This window comes from Cebus imitator, unplaced genomic scaffold (genome assembly GCF_001604975.1).
Source record: "Cebus imitator isolate Cc_AM_T3 unplaced genomic scaffold, Cebus_imitator-1.0 Scaffold91, whole genome shotgun sequence".
NCBI lineage: Eukaryota > Metazoa > Chordata > Mammalia > Primates > Cebidae > Cebus > Cebus imitator.
This window is the reverse complement of record NW_016107406.1, coordinates 3,552,142-3,575,108: the sequence shown is the minus strand read 5'-3', so window position 1 is coordinate 3,575,108 and position 22,967 is coordinate 3,552,142. Positions and strand designations below refer to the sequence as shown.

The window sequence follows — 22,967 nt, the reverse complement described above, 5'->3', positions numbered from 1 at the left end:
GTAGAGACTAGGTCTTGCAGTTTCCCAGGCTGGTCTCAAGCTCCTGGGCTCAAGTGATCTTCCCACTTTGGCCTTCCAAAGTGCAGGGATTATAGATGTGAGCCACTGCACCCGGTTGAAACCCAAATCATTTTTGGTTTATATTTGCCCATTCCCTGGGTTCCTTTGGTCACTGCTCAGCTCCCAAGAAGACAGGCAAAGATTAGAACCAGAATTTCTAGTTCCAGGCAGGCTGTGCTCAAATAACCCTTCCCCACTAGGGGATAGAGAGTGGCTCTGGGTCTTCTTTACCCCCTGGGGACAAGTGGGTAGCAGTCACGGGAGACAGGTGTGCTGAGAAGGAACAGCTTTCTTTTAGAACTGTCCCAGCTGGAAGGGGCTATCAAAGACGCAGTGAGTTCCCTGGCTCTGGAGACACTCAGGCAGAGTTTGAGGAAGGCTCGTGAAGGATGTGGGGCAAGGCTGAGAAGGGAGTTTCTGCACCGCAAGGATCATTGCCTGGGAGCCTTCTGAGGTCTGACGCCAAGAGCCTAAGATTCCTACATTCCTTCCACCTTAGTGACTAGTCTGTTCCTAAGCATTTGGCGGGGCAGGGGGCGGGGGGGGCTCCCTCCAAAACCTCCCCTGACCCATATGTCCCTTTATCCTTTGCGGGACAGATAAGTGTACATAGCTCATTCAGGAGAAAGAAGAAGGATTCCAGAAACTACTCACAGATATGCACACCCCCTCTAGACCACCTGGGCCCAGCCCTGCCCATGTGTGTCCAACATGGAGAAGCTGGCATAGACTCCAGGGCCCCCAACAGGCTCAAGAATAAGAAACCCCTTACCCATTCCTCCTCCTCCACCCCAGTGCAAAGACATTGGAAATGGGACTTTCAATTTCATTTCCTGCGACGTTTGTTGTGGAGTTTCTCTACAGGTTGACTGGGGTAGTTCTGGGCCCTGTAGCGTTCACCCTACTTGAGCACTGGGGGGCATGAGTCACCAGTGGCAGAGGAAGGGGACACACGGCTATACCCCAGGTCCTCTTAGGGCAAAGATGAGGACTACAACAGAGAAGGGGCCTTCTTAGAGAGAGGGGTGACTTGCCAGCCAGGGCCACATTAAAGAAGAGGAAGAGACACCAGAGAGGCTTTTGGAAGTTTCTGGAAAAGTCAGTTAGGAAGGTCAGGTTAAGGACCTTAAGACTAAAACCTCCTGAGGTTTATTTCACACACAAACTGTCTGAGCTTATTATCTTTGTGATCTCTACCCTCTTCCTGACTCCTTCAAAGGATAATCCCTGAAATCTCGAAGGAGAAACTTGAAGGCTGAGGCCTACATGGATCCATCGTTTCCTACATCTTTGATCCACTAGAATATATTTTTTTAGAAGGAGTAAAAGAGACACAGCCTTCACTCTGCTGGCTACCCCACCTCTTAGCTGTTGAGTTACCCCAAACCCTATGCTGAATCATTAAGGTTTCCCCACAAATTTGAAATACCTCCTTTAACATATGTATGTCTCATGTGTGTGAGTCTTGTTCGAAACACTCCATTTTGTTCATTAGTATTTGTATATTTCTTCTTCATTAACAGATCTGTTCTGATTATCATAGCCTTCTGATATATTTTGATGTTCTATGATTTTCTATTTTTTGTTTCCTTTTTCTTTTTTTGAGACAGAGTCTCACTCTGTCACCCAGGCTAGAGTGCAGTGGCACAATCACAGCTCAATGAAGCCTCGACCTCCTGGGCTCAAGCGATCCTCCCACCTCAGCCTCCCAAGTAGCTGGAACTATAGGCTCACGCCACCATGCCAGGCTAATTTTTTATTTTTTGTAGCGTCCAGGTCTTCTTACATTGCCCAAGCTGATGTCAAACTCCTGGGCTCAAGAGATCATCCTGCCTCGGCCTCCCAGAGTGCTGGGATTATAGGTGGAGAAACTACAAAGCCTCCTAATTTTTTTCCAGATATCCTACACCCACCTCCCACCTTCTCCAATTCTCTTAAAATTTTTCTTTGGTATTTTGACATTGCATGGCATTGAAATTATAGATGAATGGAGACCAAATTGATTTCTTTAGAGTATTGAACCTTCTTATCAAAGCACAGAATAGATCTTTCCATTTTTCCAAACATCATTTTTTCTGAATTGGGACTTGTATATAAAAATGGTATTGGAAAGGGTTAATAGAGACCATTGGCTCATATCTGTAATCCCAACGCTTGGGAGGCTGAGGTGGCAGGAGGAGCACTTGAGCCCAGACATTCAAGACCAGCCTCGGCAACATAGAGAGACCACGTCTCTACAAAAAAATAAAAAATTAGCCAGGCATGGTGGCGTGAACCTGTGGTCCCAGCTACTTGGGAGGCTAAGATGGAAGGATCACTTGAGCTCGGGAAGTCCAGGTTGCAGTGAGCCATGATCACACTGCTGCACTCCAGCCTGGGTGACACAGCAAGACGCTGTCTCAAAAATAAAAAGAGTGAAAAAAAAAAAGGGGCTGTTGGCTTCTTTGGAGAAGGGACTAGGGAAACCCTACTTCAGTGCCAGTTAGTGGGGAGCAGCTGCATCCTTCAAAAAGAATAGCAAGTGCTGTCCCCTAGCCCGGCTGACCTGAAGGTGCAAAAGGGAGCATAAGGGGCCAGTCCTGGAATTGGAGCCCAGCGAGAGGTATTTGTGGTTCCCCAACAAAAGCCCCTGTCCAGCCCTCCCTGCCCCATGCGCTGCATACAGACAGCAAGGCCAGGCGGCTCTGGGAACACAAGCGGGTGTGAGGCCCTGGGGAAAGTCGGGCTGGGCAGGAGGTCAGTACAGTCCATCTCAGGGTGACAGGTGGTATCACAGGGCCCCAGGGACCCCACAGGAGACCTGGCAGTCAAGACGGCAGGGGCCAGCTTGGCTTGTGTGCTAATCTCTTTATTGTTTCTCTCCAGAGCCCCTGCAGCGGGGGAGGGGAAGGCGTGGGGAGGTGGGCTCCCCTCCCACCAGCCCGAGACCGCTCTCTGCCTCTCTCCTCTCTTCTCCAGCATCTCACCCACTTTCTCTCCTTCTCAATCTCCTGCTCCCACATCCAGCACCTTCGGGGATTCCCTCTTGTAGCCCCTGCTTTCTAAGTCCACCCTGGCCTGGGGAAAGGAAAAAGAGACCACAGGGACAATTTCAAGTCCCCCAGTCTCCATAGTGGATAGTCCCCCTGGCTACCTGCCTGGCTTCCTCTCTCCTGGCCCTGCAGTATCCCAACACCCTGCTGTAGGGCCATGCCCAGAGCCAGAGGCTAGTGCCTAAGGTCACGGAGGTGGGAGAGACAGGGCCACTGCACTAGCCTGGACTCCATCCAGCACGAGAGCCAGGCTTACTCACTGCCAACAGCCAAGGCTCATGGATGGGGGCCACAGAGGCAGCTGCGGCATGCCCTGTGACCAGGCAGGGATGGGCCATGTCCCTGTTGCGGACCACAGGGGATGGCCAGTGAGGGGAGAAGGGGGTCAGAGGCTGTGAGGGGAGGACTGAGGCTGGGTGCAGTGTCCTGGGCTGCAAGAAGGCTGGCTTCAGGGGGCAGTGAGGACAGGGGCGAGGACGGTCTCTGGCAGCGGAGGGTCTCTGTCTTTAGAGCACTTCATGCTGCTGCTGTGTGGCCTCACTGACGACCTGGGGAGAAAAGAAGCCCAGTCCAACCACGTGCTGGCAAGAGAATGGAGCCTCAGCCCTGAGCCATCCCCACCCCAGGGCCACAGGATCTCTCTTGCCCCACTAGTCAGGGGCCTGGATCAGCACAGCTGGGTGGAAGACAGTCCCCACAGACACATCCATAGCCCCCACCAAGGGGAACGGGCCCAGACAGACCACTCACCTCCCCATCTCGAGTCTCGATGGTCTTGATCATCACCGTCTTCTTGGTATGGACCTCAGAACCCCTTTGCTCAGGGCTGGTTTCTGTAATAGGGTTCATCGCACACTCAGCCTGACCAAGTACCAGGGATTGGGAGTCCATCTGGGGACGTATTGGGCAGAGTCCTAGCAGATCCCAACCCCCCTCAAGACAGGCTTGTTACTTCTTCAAGACTTTAATACCTGTCCTTGAACCCAGCACCCAGCAGGTAGTTCTGCAGTCCCACGGCCAGTCCCATAGTTTAGAGGGTCTCGGGAGCCAACAGATTTGCTCCACGTGCAGGATGGTGCAGGAGGCTAGGGGACCCCTGATGCCCAAACTGCACGGCATTGACATTCCCCGTACCTCCTAGTTCCTCTCCAGGCCCCAGGAGAGCCCTGCACACATTTGTATCCTGGGACTCCCCTTCTTCAACATAGAACCCAAAAGCCCGGTCTCAAGGCCCCCTTTAGAGGACCTTACAGTACCCATCTCCCTTTAAGATTTCAGATGAGCAACTTGACATCTTAATGAAAGTGAGACGGAGCAGGAGTCAGTCACTGACTCATTGTGCTGATGGTCAGTCACTTGCCCTTCTGTGCCTCAGTTTCCTCACTGAGGACATGGAGTGAAATGGTACCAACCATACTTGCCCTACCGTGGCCACAAAGCTATTGATTTGGAAAAGCACTGTGCAATGCAGTTGGGGATGTTTTGTACTATGAAGTTTTAAATGCAAGACTCATACTTGGTGTCTGTATAAACAACTAACTGAGTGTCCATATAAACAACTTGGTGTCCATATAAACAACTAGCAGAGAGTCTCTGAGTTGTACAGGAAGGGTCAAATGGAGGTCCTTGGTATTATGAGTTTGGTGTTCATGAATTTCCTTAGCTAGCAACTAGCCTGTGATGAACACTGTGACTCGGTGGAGCACAGCGTGTATTTTTTCCTGATGGAAATGTACATCGAAGATAGAAAAGGTTTGATCTAGGAAAGGAGCAGCTGCCAAGGACTCTGACTTGCTTTCCTAATGCATCATTAGCCTGTGTTTCTCTGCTCTCTGGGGTTGGAAAGCCATCCCATCTGCATATTACTGTCAGAATGGCAGAATGCCCTAAGAGCTCATTCTTTTCATGGTTTGGCTTTGCTAAGATTTGGCTCTTTTTTTTTTTTTTTTTCAGACGGCATCCAACATCTTGCTCCAGCAAACTGGAGGTGTTCAAAAGGCAGCCGAGGCAGTGCTTGGCAATGTGCCAAACAGACAATGGGCAGTGGGTGCCTTAGAATGCAGGTGGTATGAGATGGTGCTCCTGAAGCCAGGTCCCCAAGGACACCCCTGCTACTTTTAGAGTTTGGAATTCAGAACAGAGGCTGCTTTCTGGGGCCCAATATTCCAAGAAGGTACAGGGGGCATGTTAAATACAATACAATATAATCATATAAAAAGCTCTCTCTGTCATAAAGTGCCTCATCCGCCTCTACCTAAACTCCCTCACCTACCTCTCCAGACTCCAGGTCTGTCCCTGGCCCCGTGGTCCCATCCTCCCTCCTGGCTGGCCTTGGGCAATGCCCATGCTGGACTCCTGGCCCCTGCAACCCCAGCCTCCACCTGCCTGCAGATACTCACCTCGGAAGTTGAGGGCAGAGAAGGTCTGGATAGGGAGGTTGATCCTGAAAGAGAAGAGACCAAGCCTCGAAGAGTTAAAAAGCCTCCATCTTTCCCCAAGACCACCCATCAAGACTCAGCCTGGTCCTTTCTAAACGCCATCCTCAGCTGTCCGAGTCCCATGGACCCCAGCACTCCCACTGTCCACACCACTCAAGGAATGGGGTCAAAGGCCAGCTAGAGTTGTCCCAGGAATAGTCTCTTCTGTAAGGATCATTCATTTCAACTCTGACCTGCTGGCATGACACCAGGACGCCCAACCCCACTGCACCCTCCAGTGCACCAGGATTTCCAACTTGCTTCTAGCACTGAAGGTTGCATCAGTAGCAGCTGTGGGTGATGTCCATTGCTTGTGCCCACCCTCCAGCCACACCAGTTCTGAGAGCTGATCATTTAGGCCTAATGCTGGAAAAATGCCACATGCCTTTAGCTACCTTCAAAGGCCGTCATATGTAGATGTCACGCTACAAAATCTGAAGTTTCTCTTTATGTCTTTGTGTGTATACCTATATCTAAACACATCTGCAGCCTTTTTTTTTTTTGAGATGGAGTCACACTCTGTCGCCAGGCTGAAGTGCAGTGGCACAATCTCGGCTCACTGCAACCTCTGCCTCCGGGGTTCAAGCTATTCTCCTGCCTTAGCCTCCCAAGTAGCTGGGATTACAGGTGCCTACCACCACGCCCAGCTGATTTTTATATTTTTAGTAGAGACGGGGTTTCACCATGTTGGCCAAGATAGTCTCGATCTCCTGACCTCGTGATCTGTCCATCTTGGCCTCCCAAAGTGCTGGGATTACAGGTGTGAGCCACTGTACCAGCTGGGCGTCTGCTGCTTTTTAAAAATTTTAGATATTAAGGGGTACCAGTTTTTGGAGTAATTAATCCATTTTAAATTGAGGTTAAATTTACATGCAGTGAAATGCACAGATCTTTAATGTACAATCCAATGAGTTTTGATCAATGTCCACGTCTGTGTAACTACCAGTCCAAATCAAGACATAGAACATTTCTAGGCCAAGCGCAGTGGCTCATGCCTGTAATCCCAGCACTTTGGGAGGCCAAGGCAAGCAGATTACTCGGGGTCAAGAGTTAGAGACCAGCCTGGTCAATGTGGTGAAACGTCATTTCTACTAAAAATACAACAAATCAGCTAAGTGTGGTGAACATGCCTGTAATCTCAGCTACTTGGGAGGTTGAGGCAGGAGAATCACTTGAACCCAGGAGGCGGAGGTTGCAGCGAGCTGAGATCACACCACTGCACTCTAGCCTGGGCGACAGATCAAGACTCTGTATCCGAAACAAGCAAAAATAAGATATAGAACATTTCTGTTATCCCACAAGGCTCCCTGGTGTCTCTTTCCAGTTGTATGTTGTTTCCTGTATCTAGAGGTGGGTTGCTCTGAGCATGACATCCGTGTCTTTTCCTCTGAGCATGTGCGTGTGCTTACATGCGTGTGCTTACATATGTGTGCACATGTATGCACGTGTGTGTGTGTGCATGTGCATGCACTCTCATGCCTTCTGTATGCATCTCTTTACCTTCTCTTAGCCTATCCCTCTGCAAGGCTTCTCTCCCTCCCTCTCTCTCTATTTGCCTCTCTCTGCTCCCTCCCTTTCCTTCCTCATCACTCCCCACTCTGCTTTCATCTCTCCCTTGACTGGCAGTAATATTTTATTATTGGTTGCTGAATATGGTTTTTTTGCTGCTGGTTCTTAATTCTGAAGGTGGATAAGGGAATACTTATATTTCTCTTTTTATAAACGCTGTTAATTAAATTGCTTTTTACCCAGGTGGCCTTGGTTAATTCGCTGCAATTAATAGAGTGGTGGCCTCTTGTATAAAATTGTTTCCAGACCGGGCACCGTGGCTCACGCCTATAATCCCAGCACTTTGGGAGGCTGAGGTGGGCAGATAACCTGAGGTCAGGAGTTCGAGACCAGCCTGACCAACATGGTGAAACCATTTCTCTACTAAAAATACAAAAAATTAGCCAGGCATGGCTGTGGGTGCCCGTAATCCCAGCTACTCGGGAGGCTGAGGCAGGAGAATCGCTTGAACCCAGGAGGTGGAGGTTGCAGTGAGCCAAGATCGCGCCATTGCACTCCAGCCTGGGCAACAAGAGCAAAACTGTCTCAAAAAAAAAAAAAAAATTGTTTCCAGGTCTTGTTGAGATAATTCCTAGCCTCCTGGGGGCAGGAATGGACCACCCAGCACCCCCCACCGCCCCGCTCCGGGCCCTGCCTGGCCCCTCACCGGCTCTCCTCTCCCTCCAGCAGCTTCCGGTAGGTGGCGATCTCCACGTCCAGGGCCATCTTCACGTTGAGCAGGTCCTGATACTCGCGCAGGTGGCGGGCCATCTCATCCTTGAGGTGCCGGATTTCCTCCTCCAGGCGCGCGATGTTGTCCTGGTAGCCGCTGGCCTCACTGGCAAATCGGTCCTCTAGTTCCCGCATCTGCCTCATCAGGGAATCGTTCTGCAGGGGAGGAGGAGCCCAGGTCAAGGAAGGAAAGAGGACACTAGGAGCCCAAAATGAAGAAAGACACAGCTTTGGGGCTGGCAGGCAACTCCAGATGGTCAGGTCCAGGACATGTTGAACCCTGAACTCAAATGAAGTCTATATGTGGACACTCAGAGAATAAAACAGATAAAAAAGGAGCATCTGCATTCGGCCTCACGTTCCCCGCACAGGCAGATGCCCCAGGAACTCCTGATTCCTTAGCACCCAAATGGAATCCATGTCTGGTTTCACCCCTATTGTAGATTTAAGGAGACGAAGGCCCAGAGAGGATCTATGATGGGCCCAAGGTCACAGAGTGAGGGTGTGAACTGCAGACAGGAAGGGGCAGGGCCCGGCCCGGTGGGCAGGGACTCACAGTGCCCTTGAGGGCATCGATCTCGCAGGTGTAGGACTGGATCTGGTGTCGGTATTCCATCATCTCCTGCTTGGCCTGGCGCAGGGCATCGTTGTTCTTGTTGGCCGCCTGGGTCAGGTCTGACACCTAAGGGCAGAGAGAGGGGCCCGAGGATGAGGAGGAGGCAGGGCCCAGGTAGGGGTGAGCAAGGGAGCATGGAGCCTCTGGGCTCTCCTCCCCGTGGATGGTGCCACAGCACGTCCAAGCTGGGATTCAGGGGGACAGAGATGCCAGTCCCTGGGCAAGTCCACCCACCTTCGACTTGTACCACTCCTCGGCTTCAGAAATGTTCTTAGCTGCGATGGTCTCATACTGAGCCCGGATGTCCCTGAGGGCAGCAGTGAGGTCTGGCTTGGACACGTCCATCTCCACCTGGACTTGCTGTTCCTGAAGCTGAGCTTGCAACTCACGGATCTCCTGCAGGGCATGGCTGAGCTTCAGTACCCTCCCAGCCCACACAGCACCCTCACACCCCTCTTCCCAGCCAGAGCCCCACCTCAGCCCCACTCTCCAGCTGCTTTCCCCATGCCCCAGTGACCCCAGGCAGAGAGGCCGAGGCATACCTCTTCGTGCACTTTCTTAAGGAACGCGATCTCCTCGTTGAGAGATTCGATTCTGCGCTCCAGGTCAATTCGAGCTAGAGTAGCTGCATCCACATCCTGGAAGAGGCCAAGCAAGAAGGACATGGTCACCACCACCCAGGTGGGGCACAGCGAGGCCAGAGGCCACACGGGGGGGAAAGAAGGGCACTCACCGCTCGGAAGGCAGCCAAATTGTTCTCTGCTTCTTCTTTCAACTGGATCTCCTCCTGCAGCCTGGGTGGGACAGACAGAAAGACAGTTATGGGTGATAAAGCTGGCAGTGGAAAGGACGACTGGCAGGGGGCTGACCAGGGACTGGGTCCAGGACAGAGGGGGAGGGCCTGCCTGCTGCATAGAGACAGGAGGCCCCGAAAGGGAATGAAGAGGCCCCACCTACCCAGGGAGGGCACAGGAGGTGGCCCAATCTCTGCCCTGGAGCCACACCCTTGAAGTCTATGTCCCCACCAGACTGTGTGACCTCCCTGGGGTTAGAAACTGTGTCTATTTTATCCACCTCTGCGTTTCTGGTTCCCAGCTCCAACCTAGCCAATATAGCTGCTTAATTAATATTTATGACTTTGGTGGCAGGAGGGTGACTCTGCTAACTTGGCCTGTCAGAAGCAGGACCAACACATACACTCCACTTGCTGCCCTTTTCGTTTCCGGAGCCTGGTGAAGCCTAGAGTCAGGTCCTCCCAAGGTCCCTGAGAGCTGCAGCCCCCACCCACTCCCTTTTTCTCCAGCTTGTCTATTCGCCTTGTAAAAAGACACAGGCTCAGCTAGGCCCCCCGGGCCAAGCTCCCCCCACCACCCCGCTTCCCAGGACCTCATCACAGCTGAGCTGAGAGCTACTGCTTGGACTCTGGGCCCTTGCTCCACTCTCCCTGCCTCCTATCAGCCTCCCATCTCCCTCTGGCTACACTACCCTCTGGACCTCCTGCAGCCCTTCCTCCGGCCCGGCAACTGCCAGACCCCATAAACATCACCCCAGCATCTTAAGATGCTTTTTAAGGGGGCTGCCCACAGGGCTCCGGGTCCCCTAAAGTCTCCCATACCCACCCCCTGATCTATCTCCCCAAGGCAATTCCTGTGCAAGTTGGGAGCACAGGAGGAAAGACCTGAAGGTCACGGCCCCTTGAAATACCCGGGTAGAGGACCCTTTCCCCGCACCAGGCAGGAGAGGGTCCCGGACCCCAGGAGAAGGCAGGTGCTGACAGAGGGACCCCAGCCCCCAGGCCTAGCCTCCTGCGCCCTGCTGGCGGAAAGGGGGGTCTGGGGCGCCGGGCCCTCACTTGGCCTTGAGCCGCTGCAGGTCGTCGAGCAGGTTGTCACGTTCCACGTCGACGCGGGCGCGCTGGTTGGTGAGCACCTCCACCTGGCGCCGCAGCTCGCGCAGCTCCTCCTCGTAGAGCTCGGCCACTCGCGTCGGCTCGCGGCCCTTGAGCCGGTTCACCTCGGCGGCGAGCGCGGCGTTCTGCTGCTCCAGGAAGCGCACCTTCTCGATGTAGTTGGCGAAGCGGTCGTTGAGCTCCTGCAGCTCCACCTTCTCGTTGGTGCGCGTGGTCAGGAACTCCTGGTTCACCGCGTCGGCCAGCGAGAAGTCCAGCAGCTCGCCCGCGCCGTAGGAGGAGGGCGCGCGGGTGCTCCCCAGCCGGCTGGCCCGCAGCGACCCCAGGCCCCCGGCCCCGCCCGACGTGCGCGACACCTGGTACACGCGGGACGTCATGGAGCTGGAGGAGCCCTTCGAGCCGAAGCCCGCGCGCGGGAACACGGGCGAGCTCAGCGGGGAGCCGAGCGAGAAGCCCGGGGCCCCGCCGAAGGTGCGGCGGTAGGAGGACACGCGCTGGCTGGACGAGTAGGCCTGGCTCATGGTGGCGGCGCGGGCGAGGCTGGCGGGCGCACGGAGGAGGCGGCGGGCAGGCGGCCGGCCGGAGAGTGGATGCGGTGAGGGGAGACAGGGCCCCCAGCCGTCGGCACTATTTGTATCCCTCCTGACATCAGCCCCCGCCGCCCCTCCCCTGACAGCTGCAGATCCGCTGTCCTGCCAGGAAAGGGCGGCCGCTGGCCGCGGGGGCGGGGAGGCCAGCTCCCCCGCAAGAGGCCTGTGCCCCTGAGCCTACCGGTGGGGGGCCTGTGACAGGCAGGCCTGCCAATCCTTTGCCAGGGAAGTAACCACGTCTGCAGCCCCCAGGCGGGCCTCTTTCCGCCCTGGTCGCCACCTCGTCCTGGGGGAGGTCAGGGGAGACAGCAGGAGAGAGGCTTCCATTTAGTTTAAGGGTCCCCTTTTTGGTCAAGGAGAGACTTTGGGCCATTTCTTAAAGGATCAAGTCCTGTTCCCTGGAAAGGCCCAGAACCACCTTGTTCCTAAACCTCTTGAAGTTGAAGAGGTGTGGGAGGTCTCAGGCCAAGCCCAGCCAGGCCTTGAGGGTGGGGGTCTCCAGGCAGGCAGGGAGGGCAGGTGGAGGAATCCTGGACAAAGCCTGCCTGCCATGTGTGTCTACCGGCGAGCTAGCCCTGAGCCTCAGTTTCCCTCTGGACTAATCCAGGCCCCCTTCCTCCCCCCTACTGTCAAGGGCGTGGCCTAGAGTTTATAAACAAGGGGTGATTTCCAGAAAGGATCTGATGAGCTTTCAGTTTCCAATTGCTATGTCCACTCCCCTGTACAGACTTTGTCTGGCTCCTGCCCCTGTGTCCCCCCCCCCCATTCATCCCCCTACTCACACCACCCACGCCCACACACACCAGGGGTTTGTGTTTTGTCAGGAGCCGCATGTGAACCCAACCATCTCCCTGACAGCAACAGCTGCCAACCCCAAATACCAGAGTGGGTATTTATAGAGGAGAACACATCGGCCGGGAAACAAGGCACAGGAGAGGAGTTGTGGGGGGCAGGGGATACCTGAGGAGGCGTGGGTGGGCGTCAGATAATCAAGGAAGGCTGGGGTGGCAGCCCCAATCACTTCCCACCCCCAATAATGCTCCAGGCCCCCGACAAAAATGGAGGCCTGCAGAGGGCCTGCCTAACTTCCACAGCCCCCTGCTTAGCACAGTACACTTGCTGACCGCTAAGGACATCCACCCTTCTCCATGAACACTGGCTGTGTCTCTACACCTCCACCTGGCACTCCAGAGCCCTCTTGAACCTGACCCTTTTGGAATGCAAATCCTGGAAATAGAGCACTGGATTAGGAGCCGGTAGCTGGTCCTACCCCAGCCCTGCCATCACCAGCTGGAGGGGTTACGAGTAGGCGCGTTCTTGTCTGAGCCCCAGCTCAGGCACGTCCTCTCCAGGCCCCAGCTTGTCAGATATGAAGTGAGGATGGTTAGCCTTGCCATGTGACCCTATAAAGGTTTAAATAGGCCCGGGCCCTACTAATGTGTATAGCAACAATAATACCTTACATATACTGACCACCTGGGGTGGGCCAGGCTGCTGAGCACTTCACACCCATGACCCCCAGTTCTCCAACCCTAGGAGGTAGGGACTAGCCTCATTCCCATTTTATAGCTCAGGAGCTGAGGCTGGCTGACCCCACATCCCGTGCTTTGGCCCCAGGATGGGTGTGAGTGTGCCAGGTAAACTGTAAAGGGAGCTTTTTACTGCACTCTTTTCAAAGCCCTTTCCCATTAAGTGTCTAATTTTTTTTTTTTTTTTTGAGACAGAGTTTCGCTCTTGTTACCCAGACTGGAGTGCAATGGCGCGATCTCGGCTCACCGCAACCTCCGCCTCCTGGGTTCAGGCAATTCTCCTGCCTCAGCCTCCTGAGTAGCTGGGATTACAGGCATGCGCCACCATGCCCAGCTAATGTTTTGTATTTTCAGTAGAGACGGGGTTTCACCATGTTGACCAGGATGGTCTCGATCTCTTGACCTCGTGATCCACCCGCCTCGGCCTCCCAAAGTGCTGGGATTATAGGCGTGAGCCACCGCGCCCGGCCTTAAGTGTCTAATTTTTATGCAGGCGACAATCTTCTGAAGTAGATGGGGAAGTTCCAGATATTCTTATCCAGCCCTCGAGTCAGTGCAAGCTGTTGTGTTTTGGTTATTTTTGTGTCTCATCTCCCAGACTAGACTGTACACTCCTGGAGGATTTTAGAGACCATGTGGATCCTTAGCACACTCAGGCAGCACCGTCCTTCTCATTGTCACTCAAAGTAGCCTGCAAGCTTTCTTTTCCCATTTTCTTACTGTGATGACACGCTGTGCCTCCTCCCCATCCCTCCACCCCAAAAGACCCTGATTCCAGCCAGTCTTATTACTGCATCCCCCTGACTTCAGTGATGGGTCAAGGAATGGGCCTGGGCTTGAGCAGGGCCAATCAGAGACCTTCCCTGGAATTTATAGATGGAACTGGGATTATTCAACTGGAACCTGTGGAAGCCATGTTTCCTGCCCCCTGAGGGTGTAAGAAGAAAGAGAGGTCAATATACAAGAAGAAGCAGAGAATGCTGGAGAGGAGAAGTGGGCCAGGGCCCTGGTTCCTGCCGCCCTTTGCTCAGTTTGTGAGTTGAGCTCGCCGACTGTCCTTCCTGGCCTTGGGCCAACAAACTTTCCATTTTCTTCATTTGCGGCACTTGGTATTGGCTTTGATCACTTACAGCCCAAAGACCTAGATTAATCTTCTGTAGGGAACTATACCCATTTCTATGACGCTACTAGGACAATGTTTCTGGAGCTCTTCTCAGTGAATGATCTCCAGACCACATAAGGAAATTGGCCTTTGGACTTGCCCAAGGCCGGAGTTCCTTGGCAAAATGAGGCAGAAAACAAATAAATCATGCCATCTATTCTCTAGTCAAAATCAACAACCAGCAGACTTGGCCCTGAACCACTTGGGACTGTTTCCAGAATTCAGTTCCACCTCTGAGGATTTGCTACCATGGAGGGGTGCAAATCAACACCCCGAAGCTTGGAAGGCAAGTGAAAGAGGAGCGCTCCAAAACATGCTGTGAGCTGGGCAGCACCTCAGGAGGGAGGGTTCAGCTTCCCGAGAGGACCACTCAGGATGGGACATACTAAAAACATCGACGATGTATGTGGATGGGTAGTGTACATGGTACAAAATTCAAGATATGCAAAAGGCATAAAGTGAAGAGTAAGTCTCCTTCCCACTTTGACACCCAGCCACCCCAGACACCGCTTCAGAGGCAACCAAGTTTCCGTTGTCGTCGGCTCCTTTCAGAGACACTTCATGTACATACAGCCACATTTGCTTATGTGGAGCCCCCTGTCTGAATCGAGCTTTTTTCAATGACATAGAGCTTAGAGATGGTTCCATTTTAGTACATTGACAGCTGAGCCATTTTTACATTGTGACAAAATATACATAAAATAAAATTCACCATTCGAGGCATTTTTTAAGTGTAGAGTTCAGTAGCATCAAGTACATTCATATCGTTGTACAACCATCGCCACCATCCATCTGCAGAACTTTTTTGTTGTCCCAAGCTGAAACTTCATATGTGTTAAAAATAACTCTCCACCTTCCCCTCCTCCCAGACCCTGGTAAACATCATTCTACTTTCCGTAGAATGATGCTAAGTACATCATGCAAGTGGAATCATACCATATTTGTCCTTTTGTGACTGGCTCAGTTCACTTAGCCTAACATCTTCAAGGCTCATTCACGTTATGACGTGTCAGAATTTCCTTCCTTTTTAAGGCTAAATAATATTTCATTGTATGTATGTACCACGCTTTGTTTATCTGTTGATGAATATTTGGGTTCTTTCCAACTTGTGGTTATTGTGAACAATGTTGTTATGAACTTCGGTGTACAAATATCTGTTCAAATACTTACATTCAGTTCTTCTCTGTAGATAGGAGTAGAGCTGCTATATATTATATGGTAATCCTGTGTCTAAATTTTTGAGGAACTGCCATACTGTTTTCCACAGCAGCTGCACCGTTTTATGTTGCTACCAGAAATGCACATGGGTTCCAGTTTCTCCACTTCCTGGCTAACACTTGTTATTTTCTGTTTGTTTGTTTTATAATATTAATAGTAGCCATCCTAATGGGTGTAAGGTGGTACCTTATTGTGGTTTTTTCTGTTTTATTTTGTTGTTGTTGTTGTTGTTGTTTGAAACAAAGTGTTGGGGCCAGGCGCGGTGGCTCATGCCTGTAATCCCAGCACTTTGGGAGGCCGAGGCGGGTGGATCATGAGGTCAAGAGATCGAGACCATCCTGGTCAACATGGTGAAACCACGTCTCTACTAAAAATACAAAACATTAACTGGGCATGGTGGCGCGTGCCTGTAATCCCAGCTACTCGGGAGGCTGAGGCAGGAGAATTGCCTGAACCCAGGAGGCGGAGGTTGCGGTGAGCCGAGATCGCGCCATTGCACTCCAGTCTGGGTAACAAGAGCAGAACTCTGTCTCAAAAAAAAAAAAAGAAAGAAAGAAACAGAGTCTTGCTCTGTCACCCAGGCTAGAGTGCAATGGCATAATCTTGGCTCACTGCAACCTCTGCCTCCCTGGTTCAAGCAATTCTCTGCCTCCACCTCCCAAGTGGCTGGGATTACAAGCGCCCGCCACCATACCCGGCTGATTTTTTGTATTTTTAGTAGAAACGAGGTTTCACCATCTTGGCCAGGCTGGTCTTGAACTCCTGACCTCATGATTCACCCACCTCGGCCTCCCGAAGTGCTGGGATTACAGGCATGAGCCACCGTGCCTGGCCTTGTTTTGTCTTTTAAAGACGGGGTCTCACTGTCACCCTAGGCTGGCGTGCAGAGGTGGGATTATTGCTCACTGCAGCCTCAAACTCCTGGGCTCAAGCAGTCCTCCTGCCTCAGCCTCCCAAGTAGCTGGGACTACAGCTGCAAGCCACCATAACCTGGCTACCTTTTTTACTTTTTTTTGTAGAGGTAGGGTCTCCAAGCCTGTGTTGCTCAGCCTTGTCTCAAATTCCTAGGCTCAAGGAATCCTTCCATCTTGGCCTCCCAAAGTGCTGGGATTATAGGCATAAGCCTCCACACTCAGCCTTATTTTGTTTTTTAAAGACAGGGTCTCACTCTGTTGCCCAGGCTGGAGTGCAGTGGCATGATCATACCTCACTGAGGACTCAAAACTCCTGGTCTCAGATGATCTTCCTGCCTCAGTCTCCCAAAGTGCTGGGATTATGGAAGCAAGCCACCATACCTGGCTGCTCATTGTGGTTTGATTTGCATTTCCCTAATGATCAGTGATGTTGAGCATCTTTTCATGTGCTTATTGGTCATCTGTAAATCTTCTTTGGCGAAATGTCTATTCAAATCCTTTGCCCATTTTTGAATTGGGTTGTTTGGGTTTTTTGGTTGTTGAGTTGCAGGAGTTCTTTATATGCTCTGGATATTATTAATCCCTTATCAGATATATGATTTGCAAATATTTTCTCCTATTCTGTGGTTTGCCTTTGGACTCTTGATAATATCCTTTGATGCACAAAAGTTTTTACCTTTGATCAAGTCCTATTTATTGATTTTTTCTTTTGTTTCCTGTGCTTTTGGTGTCATATTCAAGAAATAATTGCCAAATTCAATGTCATGAAGCTTTCTATCTTTGTTTTCTTCTAAGAATTTTAGGCCAGGCACGGTGGCTCATGCCTGTAATTCCAGCACTTTGGGAGGCTGAGGTGGGTGGATAATAAGGTCAAGAGATGGGGACCATCCTGGCCAACATACTGAAACTCCATCTCTACCAAAATACAGAAATTAGCTGGGCGTGGTGATACATGCCTGTAGTCCCAGCTACTTGGGAGGATGAGACAGAAGAATCACTTGAACCTAGGAGGCAGAGGTTGCAGAGTCAAGATGGAGCCATTGCACTCCAGCCTGGTGACAGAGTGAGACTCTGTGCCCCCCCAAAAAAAAGAATGTTATATTTTAGCTCTTATGTTTAGGTATTTTATCTGTTTGTTGTTGTTATTGTTGTTGACACAGGGTCTTCCTCTGTTACCCAAGCTGGAGTGCAGTGGTGCCATCATATCTCACTGCAACCTCAAACCCCTGGGATCAAGCGATCCTTCCACCTCAGTCTCCCAAAGTGCCGGGATTATAGGCATGAGCCACTGCACCTGGCTGTTTTATCCATCTTGAGTTAATTTCTGTATTTGGTAAAAGGTAAGAGTCCAGCTTCATTTTTTTGCATGTAGATATCCAGTATTCTCAACATCATTTGTTGAAAAGACTGTCCTTTCCCCCATTGAATGGTCTGGGCACTTGGGTTGAAAATAATTTAACCACATGTATGAGAGTTTATTTTTGGGCTCTTTATTATGTTCCATTGGTCCATATGTCTGTCTTTATGCTGGTACAACACACTGTTTTGATAACAGTTCCCTCGTAGTAAATTTTGAGCTCAGAAAGTGTGAGTTCTCCATCTTTGTTCTTTTTCAAAAATTTTTGGCTATTTGAGGTCTCTTGAAATTCCTTATGAATTTTAGGATGGAGTTTTCTATTTCTGCAAAAATGTTGGTGGGATTTTGATAGGGATTATACTGAATCTATAGATCAATTTGGGTAGCATTGAAATTCTTAACAATATTAAGTGTTCCAGTTCATGAGCATGGGATGTCTTTCCATTTATTTTTGTCTTCTTTCATTTATTTTGGCAATATTTTATAGTTTTCAGTGTACAAGTCTTATGCCTCATTGGTTATGTTTATTGCTAAGTATTTTATTATTGATGCTATTGTAAATGCAGTTGTTTTCATTTATCATTGAGATGATCATGTGGGGGGTTTTCTTTATACTATTAATGTGAACTGTTACACTGATTGACTTTTGTATGTTGAACTATCCTTGCATTCCAGGAATAATTCCCACCTCATTATAGAGGGTAATCCTTTAAATTTGCTGCTGAATTTGGTTTCCTTATATTTTTTTTGTGATTTTTTTACATCAATATTTACAAGGGATATTGGTCTATAGTTTTCTTGTAGTGTCTTTGTCTGGCTTTGGTATAAGGATAATGCTGGCCTCATAGAATGAGTTAGAAAATATTCCTTCCTCTTCTAATTTTTGAAAGAGTTTGAGGACTGGTGTTAGGTTTTTACATTTGTTTGTTTGTTTATTTTGAGACAGTGTCTCACTCTGTCGCCCAGGCTGGAGGGCAGTGCTGTGATCATGGCTTACTGCCGTCTCAACCTCCAGGACTCAAGCAATCATCTCACCCTCCCACCTAGGTCTTCCTAGTAGCTGGGACCCTCGGCATGTGCTACCATGCCTGGAAAACGTTTTTGTGGAGATGGAGTCTCCCTATGTTGCCCCAGGCTGATCTCAAACTCTTGGGCTCAAGTGATCCTCCTGCCTTGGCCTTTCAAACTCTTGGAATTACAGGTGTGAACCACTGTGCCCACCCTGGTGTTAGTTCTCTTTAAATGTTTGGTAGAATTCACCAGTTAAACCATCTGGTCCTGTACTTTTCTTTGTTGTGAGATTTTGAGTTATTTTTCATAACATCTTTATTTGTATTTCACTATATAGACTTGGTATAATTTATTTGGCTAGTTCCTTATGGATAGACATTTATGTTGTTTCCAGTCTTTTGCTGTTATAAGCAATGCTGGTGTGAATATCTTTAGGACACCTTTGAACATAAATTTTGGTACTTTGTTTTTTAAAACATAACAGTCACGCTATTTAATGATCAGGTCTCTTTCTTAATTGGTATTGGAAATGGGAAGGTCCACCAGGAAAGACTATTTCATTCAGCATTTATCAGAAAAGGGACAATTTATAAATTTGTGTATGTGGGATGGTGCCTTGCACAGTGGGTACTGGCAATAGCTCTTGTTAAATGAATTAAGGAAGGAAGTTAGTCCTGCTCTCTGTTTGAAATATTTTCAGATTACTCAAACCTCAGAGTTTTAGAAACTTACGTTGGACCTCAGCAGGTCACGAGGCTGACCAGTCTCATGCTCCCACTTCTCTCTAAAGTCCGAAGTCGTCTTTACTGTGGCTCCAGCAAGCACTTGATCAGCTTGAATCCCTCCAGTGCCTGGGGACTCACTGTCTCCAGGCAGCACATTCCATTCCCAAAGAGTCCCTGAGTGCCTAACATGTCTCCTCCACAGCTCTGCTGTTAGAAAACCTTTCCTTGGCCAGGAGCAGTAGTTCACACCTGTAATCCTAGCACTTTAGGGGGCTGAGGCGGGCGGATCACCTGAGGTCAGGAGTTCAAGACCAGCCTGGCTAACATGGTGAAACCCCGTCTCTACTAAAAATACAAAAATTAGCCAGGCATGGTGGTGCGGGCCTATAATCCCAGCTACTCCAGAGGCTGAGGCAGGAAAATCACTTGAACCTGGGGAGCGGAGGTTGCAGGGAGCTGAGATCATGTCACTTCACTCCAGCCTGGGCGACAAGAGTAAAACTCCATCTCAAAAAAAAAAAGAGAAAGAAAACATTTCCTTATATTCAAAGCCAGATGATGTGTCTCTGCTATGCCACATATTCTAACCTGGGAGCCAAAGCAGAGCAAGAACCCCCCTTTCACAGATCTGTCCTGCAAAGAGGGGCAGTGCTCATGCCATTTGGAACATGTTGATTTCACCACTCCCAGCTCCTCTCCTTTCCCTGACTTATTGAACCAGCAAGATCTAAACTCGTCATGGCCTCTGAGGGCCCCCCAGGATTGGCCCTGCCCACCGTGCCAACTGCAGCTCACTCACCGCTCCTTCAGACTCCCCTCGCTTCAGCCTCCTTTCTGTTGAGTGAGGCTGCCCAGCTCTCTCCAGCCCCCAGACCTTGGCCTTCGCTGTTCCCTGCTGTCCACCGAGTGCATTGTCTGGAGGACGCCTCAGCAGATCTCTGAACCTCACAGAAGGCCCTCTGGAAGATGAGGGTCCTGGCTCTTCCTAGGAGCTCCCAGATTCCATGGATGGCATGGATGGAGGGCAGGTGGCTGGTATGGATCGCTGAGGTGGTTCTGCTGGCATAGGGCATTTGGATTAGGAAAAACTGAAAGAGCTCAAAAAGGTGAGAACTGGCCCTTTACCCTGTCTGGGAGAGCCTCGCTTGCCCTGGGATTACAGGTGTGAGGCAGTGTTAATTCCTCCCCCAGCATGCCATCCCTCTGTGGACTGACACCACCCACAGGGGCACCCTCTGTCCCTTCCTCCAGGGCCCCTCTCTTTTTCCCAGCTGGGGACCTCGTGCTTCCACCCTGAGCTAGGTTGGGCCAGAAGGCAGCCATTGTGTAAGAGAGGCTTGGGGACAGCATGGCACGGATGAACTCTGGGGGCCTATGCCGTCATCATCAACTGTAGCCCTGGGTCAGTGGCAGGGGCAGGTGGGGGGCAGTGGTGGCAGGAGGCACAAGCATAGGGATGGGGGGTAGAGGGGTCAGTTGGAGGCTAAGATACAGGTGGACATCCTGGGGGTTCACCAGCTGACCATCTGGGCCACCTGGGCAAGTCCCTGGCCCAGGCCCTGTTATGACCCCAACGTGAGAGGGGACCAGGCCAGGTCACCTCTGAGGTCCCCTCAGCTTCTGACAACCTGAGACCCTGGGCCCCAGCAGTGGGTGAGAACGGTGAGTGGTCTCAGCTGAGTTTTTCCTTGGGACTCACTGTCTGATGTCCCCTGGCCTCCCTGCCCAGAGCCCCTCCCTCCAGTAGCCCCTTCCCATGCATCCCCTCCCCTCCATCCACCTTCCCCCAGCTGGAGCAGCTGCTTGACCTCCACAGGCTGCTGAGGAGCCAGAGTGACTGTAAAAGGGAAGGAATGTCCAGAGGCGTCTGTTTCTCCCTGATATCAGCCGGGGGGAGGCTGGAGAGTTGGGGGCCCAGCCGGGATGGCGTCAGGATTCTCCCTGAAACTCATCCCTCTCCTGCTGCGCTGCCTCCTCCCCAGGCTCAGCCAGCAACTGACCCCCCTCCCATCGGCCGCACTCCACATCTCATGGGCTTAAGACGTTCAGGCCATATCCTCCCTCTCCTAACTTTTATCCACCTCCAGCCCCCAGACCCTCTCTTGGGCCCCTTCCTTCACTGGCACCCCCACCCCAATTCTCATCAACCCCTCCTTCATCATCCTCATCACCCCCACGCCCCGACCTCGCTCTTTCTCTGAGGAGGGCCCCACAGCCCTGAATCCTGCCCCCTCCTGCCCCACGCTCCTTTTACAGACACAGAGTGCTGTGGATTTTCTGCCAAAGTAGGGCAAGTCTGGGGCTAGCCTCACCTCCTCCCCAACCCCCAACTTCTCCCACCAAATAGGACAGCTCATCCCAGAAAGGAGGCTAGGAGGAGGAGGCTGGCCCTCAAGGGGGAGGAGCTCATGAGATGATGGAGGCGAAAGGGCTTTGTGGACTCTCCATGCCCGGTAAATTTCAGGGGGTATTCACCCAGTAAGAGATGAGGGGGAGGAGAGGATGGGACGGAAGGGTGGATGGAAGGGAAAGGAGCTTTGGTAGCATTAAGAAAGGTCCCAGGACAGCACAGTGGCTCATGCTTATAATCCCAGCACTTTGGGATTATGCTTCCTGATGCATTGGGAGCACATGGCTGGTCTGGGGGCCTGTCCTGGACCAGCTCTGAGACAAGCTGTGTGACACTGGACTGGTCACCTCCCCTTTCTGGGTCTCGGTTTATCCTTGCTTAAAGTGAAATATTCTCGAACATACCTCCCTACTCTGACCCAACCCCAAAGAGAGGGATGAGAGAGGTCTGTTTCTGTTTTTGTTTTGTTTTTGAGACAGAGTTTCACTCTTGTTGCCCAGGCTGGAGTGCAGTGATGCAGTCTCGTCTCACTGCAACCTCCGCCTCCCAGGCTCAAGTAATTCTCTTGCCTCAGCCTCCTAAGTAGAAGGGATTACAGGTACCCACCACCACGCCTGGCTAATTTTTGTATTTTTAGTAAAGACGAGGTTTCACCATGTTGGCCAGGCTGGTCTGGATCTCCTGACCTCAAGTAATCCACCTGCCTCGGCCTCCCAAAGTCCTGGGATTACGGCGTGAGCAGCCGAGCCGGCCCCTTCTTTCTTTCTTACACTTCAACCTAGAAGAAGAAAAGGGGTGGCACGCCTTCCCTGGAATTCTCTGTTGGGATCTCAGTGTCATCGCTCCCGTTCTCTCTTCCCCCTGATTCATCCCCATTCCTTTCATCTTGTCTCATAGGCTTTTTTGGTTCAGCCCCTCGAGTTTGGTCAGATCTCTGCCTTCCTGGGCCCCTTCCAGGTTTCCTACATCCCTCTGAGGCTGTGAGGCTTTAAACAGGGGCTGAACAGGCTGGCAATGACCTCACAGGGCCACTATGCACAGCTGCTATTTATAGCCTTATAGGATCATCCTCCTCTTCAGTCAGCTGAGTCACAGTCAGCTTGGGGTCCACTCAGACCTCAGGGCCTTCTCTGCCACTCCACACCCAAGTTCACCACAGTACCCTGAACTGTTCTTGCTGCTGGGTGGAATGCTTTATTCTCTGAACCATCCAAGTACACAATGAAGATGAGTGTTGGGTTCCACACAACACCCTTTTCTGGGCTCTGAGTGTTATATGTTCTTGTAGCCCAGCCCTTGGTCCTTCTGTTTCCTCACACCTGCCAGATAGTCAGCTAATACTTCAATTCCATTAGGCTCTGCAGAGGTGTGGGCAAGGGGAGGAATTTGAGAAGCATCTGATAGGTCACGGCCGGAGTTCAGGTCCTGGATCTCCCACTCCTGGGTTAGGTTCCTCACCTCTCTGAGCCTGTTTCCTCATCTGTGAAATGGTAATCACAGCATAGAGTTGTTGGGAAGATTGAATGAAAAACTTATCTGCAAATCACTTAGCACAGTGCCCAAGCACGCTTCGAGTGCTCAGTAAGTACCAGCCGTCACGAGTAGTTTTTGTATCCCCTTTTGACCAATAAGGAAACTGGTTCAGTGGGGGCCAGGGACTTGCTCAAGTCCTTGCTTCAGGTCAGCAGGTCAAGGCCAAGATTCAGACCCAGGACTGCCTGACTCCAAAGCGCTAGC

At 51.3% G+C, this 22,967-nt stretch overlaps 1 protein-coding gene across 1 annotated transcript; it reads right to left on the bottom strand.

The window, feature by feature from the left end:
* Nucleotides 1–2,887: 2,887 nt before the first annotated feature.
* On the bottom strand, nucleotides 2,888–10,975 carry DES (desmin). The gene is made up of 9 exons (XM_017535250.1): nucleotides 10,318–10,975; nucleotides 9,199–9,259; nucleotides 9,008–9,103; nucleotides 8,700–8,861; nucleotides 8,406–8,531; nucleotides 7,785–8,005; nucleotides 5,492–5,535; nucleotides 3,843–3,925; nucleotides 2,888–3,640 (listed from the first exon to the last, which is right to left on the bottom strand). The coding sequence occupies exons 1-9, from the start codon at nucleotides 10,893–10,895 to the stop codon at nucleotides 3,599–3,601; spliced, it is 1,413 nt and encodes a 470-aa protein (XP_017390739.1). The 5' UTR covers nucleotides 10,896–10,975; the 3' UTR covers nucleotides 2,888–3,598.
* Nucleotides 10,976–22,967: the final 11,992 nt, after the last annotated feature.

Coding starts and splice junctions, on each gene's coding strand:
- DES (XM_017535250.1), bottom strand. CDS start 10,895: ATGAGCCAGGCCTACTCGTCCAGCCAGCGCGTGTCCTCCTACCGCCGC. Junction 8,862..9,007: donor TTAAGAAAGTGCACGAAGAG/GTATGCCTCGGC, acceptor CATGCCCTGCAG/GAGATCCGTGAGTTGCAAGC. Junction 3,926..5,491: donor CTCTGCCCTCAACTTCCGAG/GTGAGTATCTGC, acceptor ACCCTATTACAG/AAACCAGCCCTGAGCAAAGG.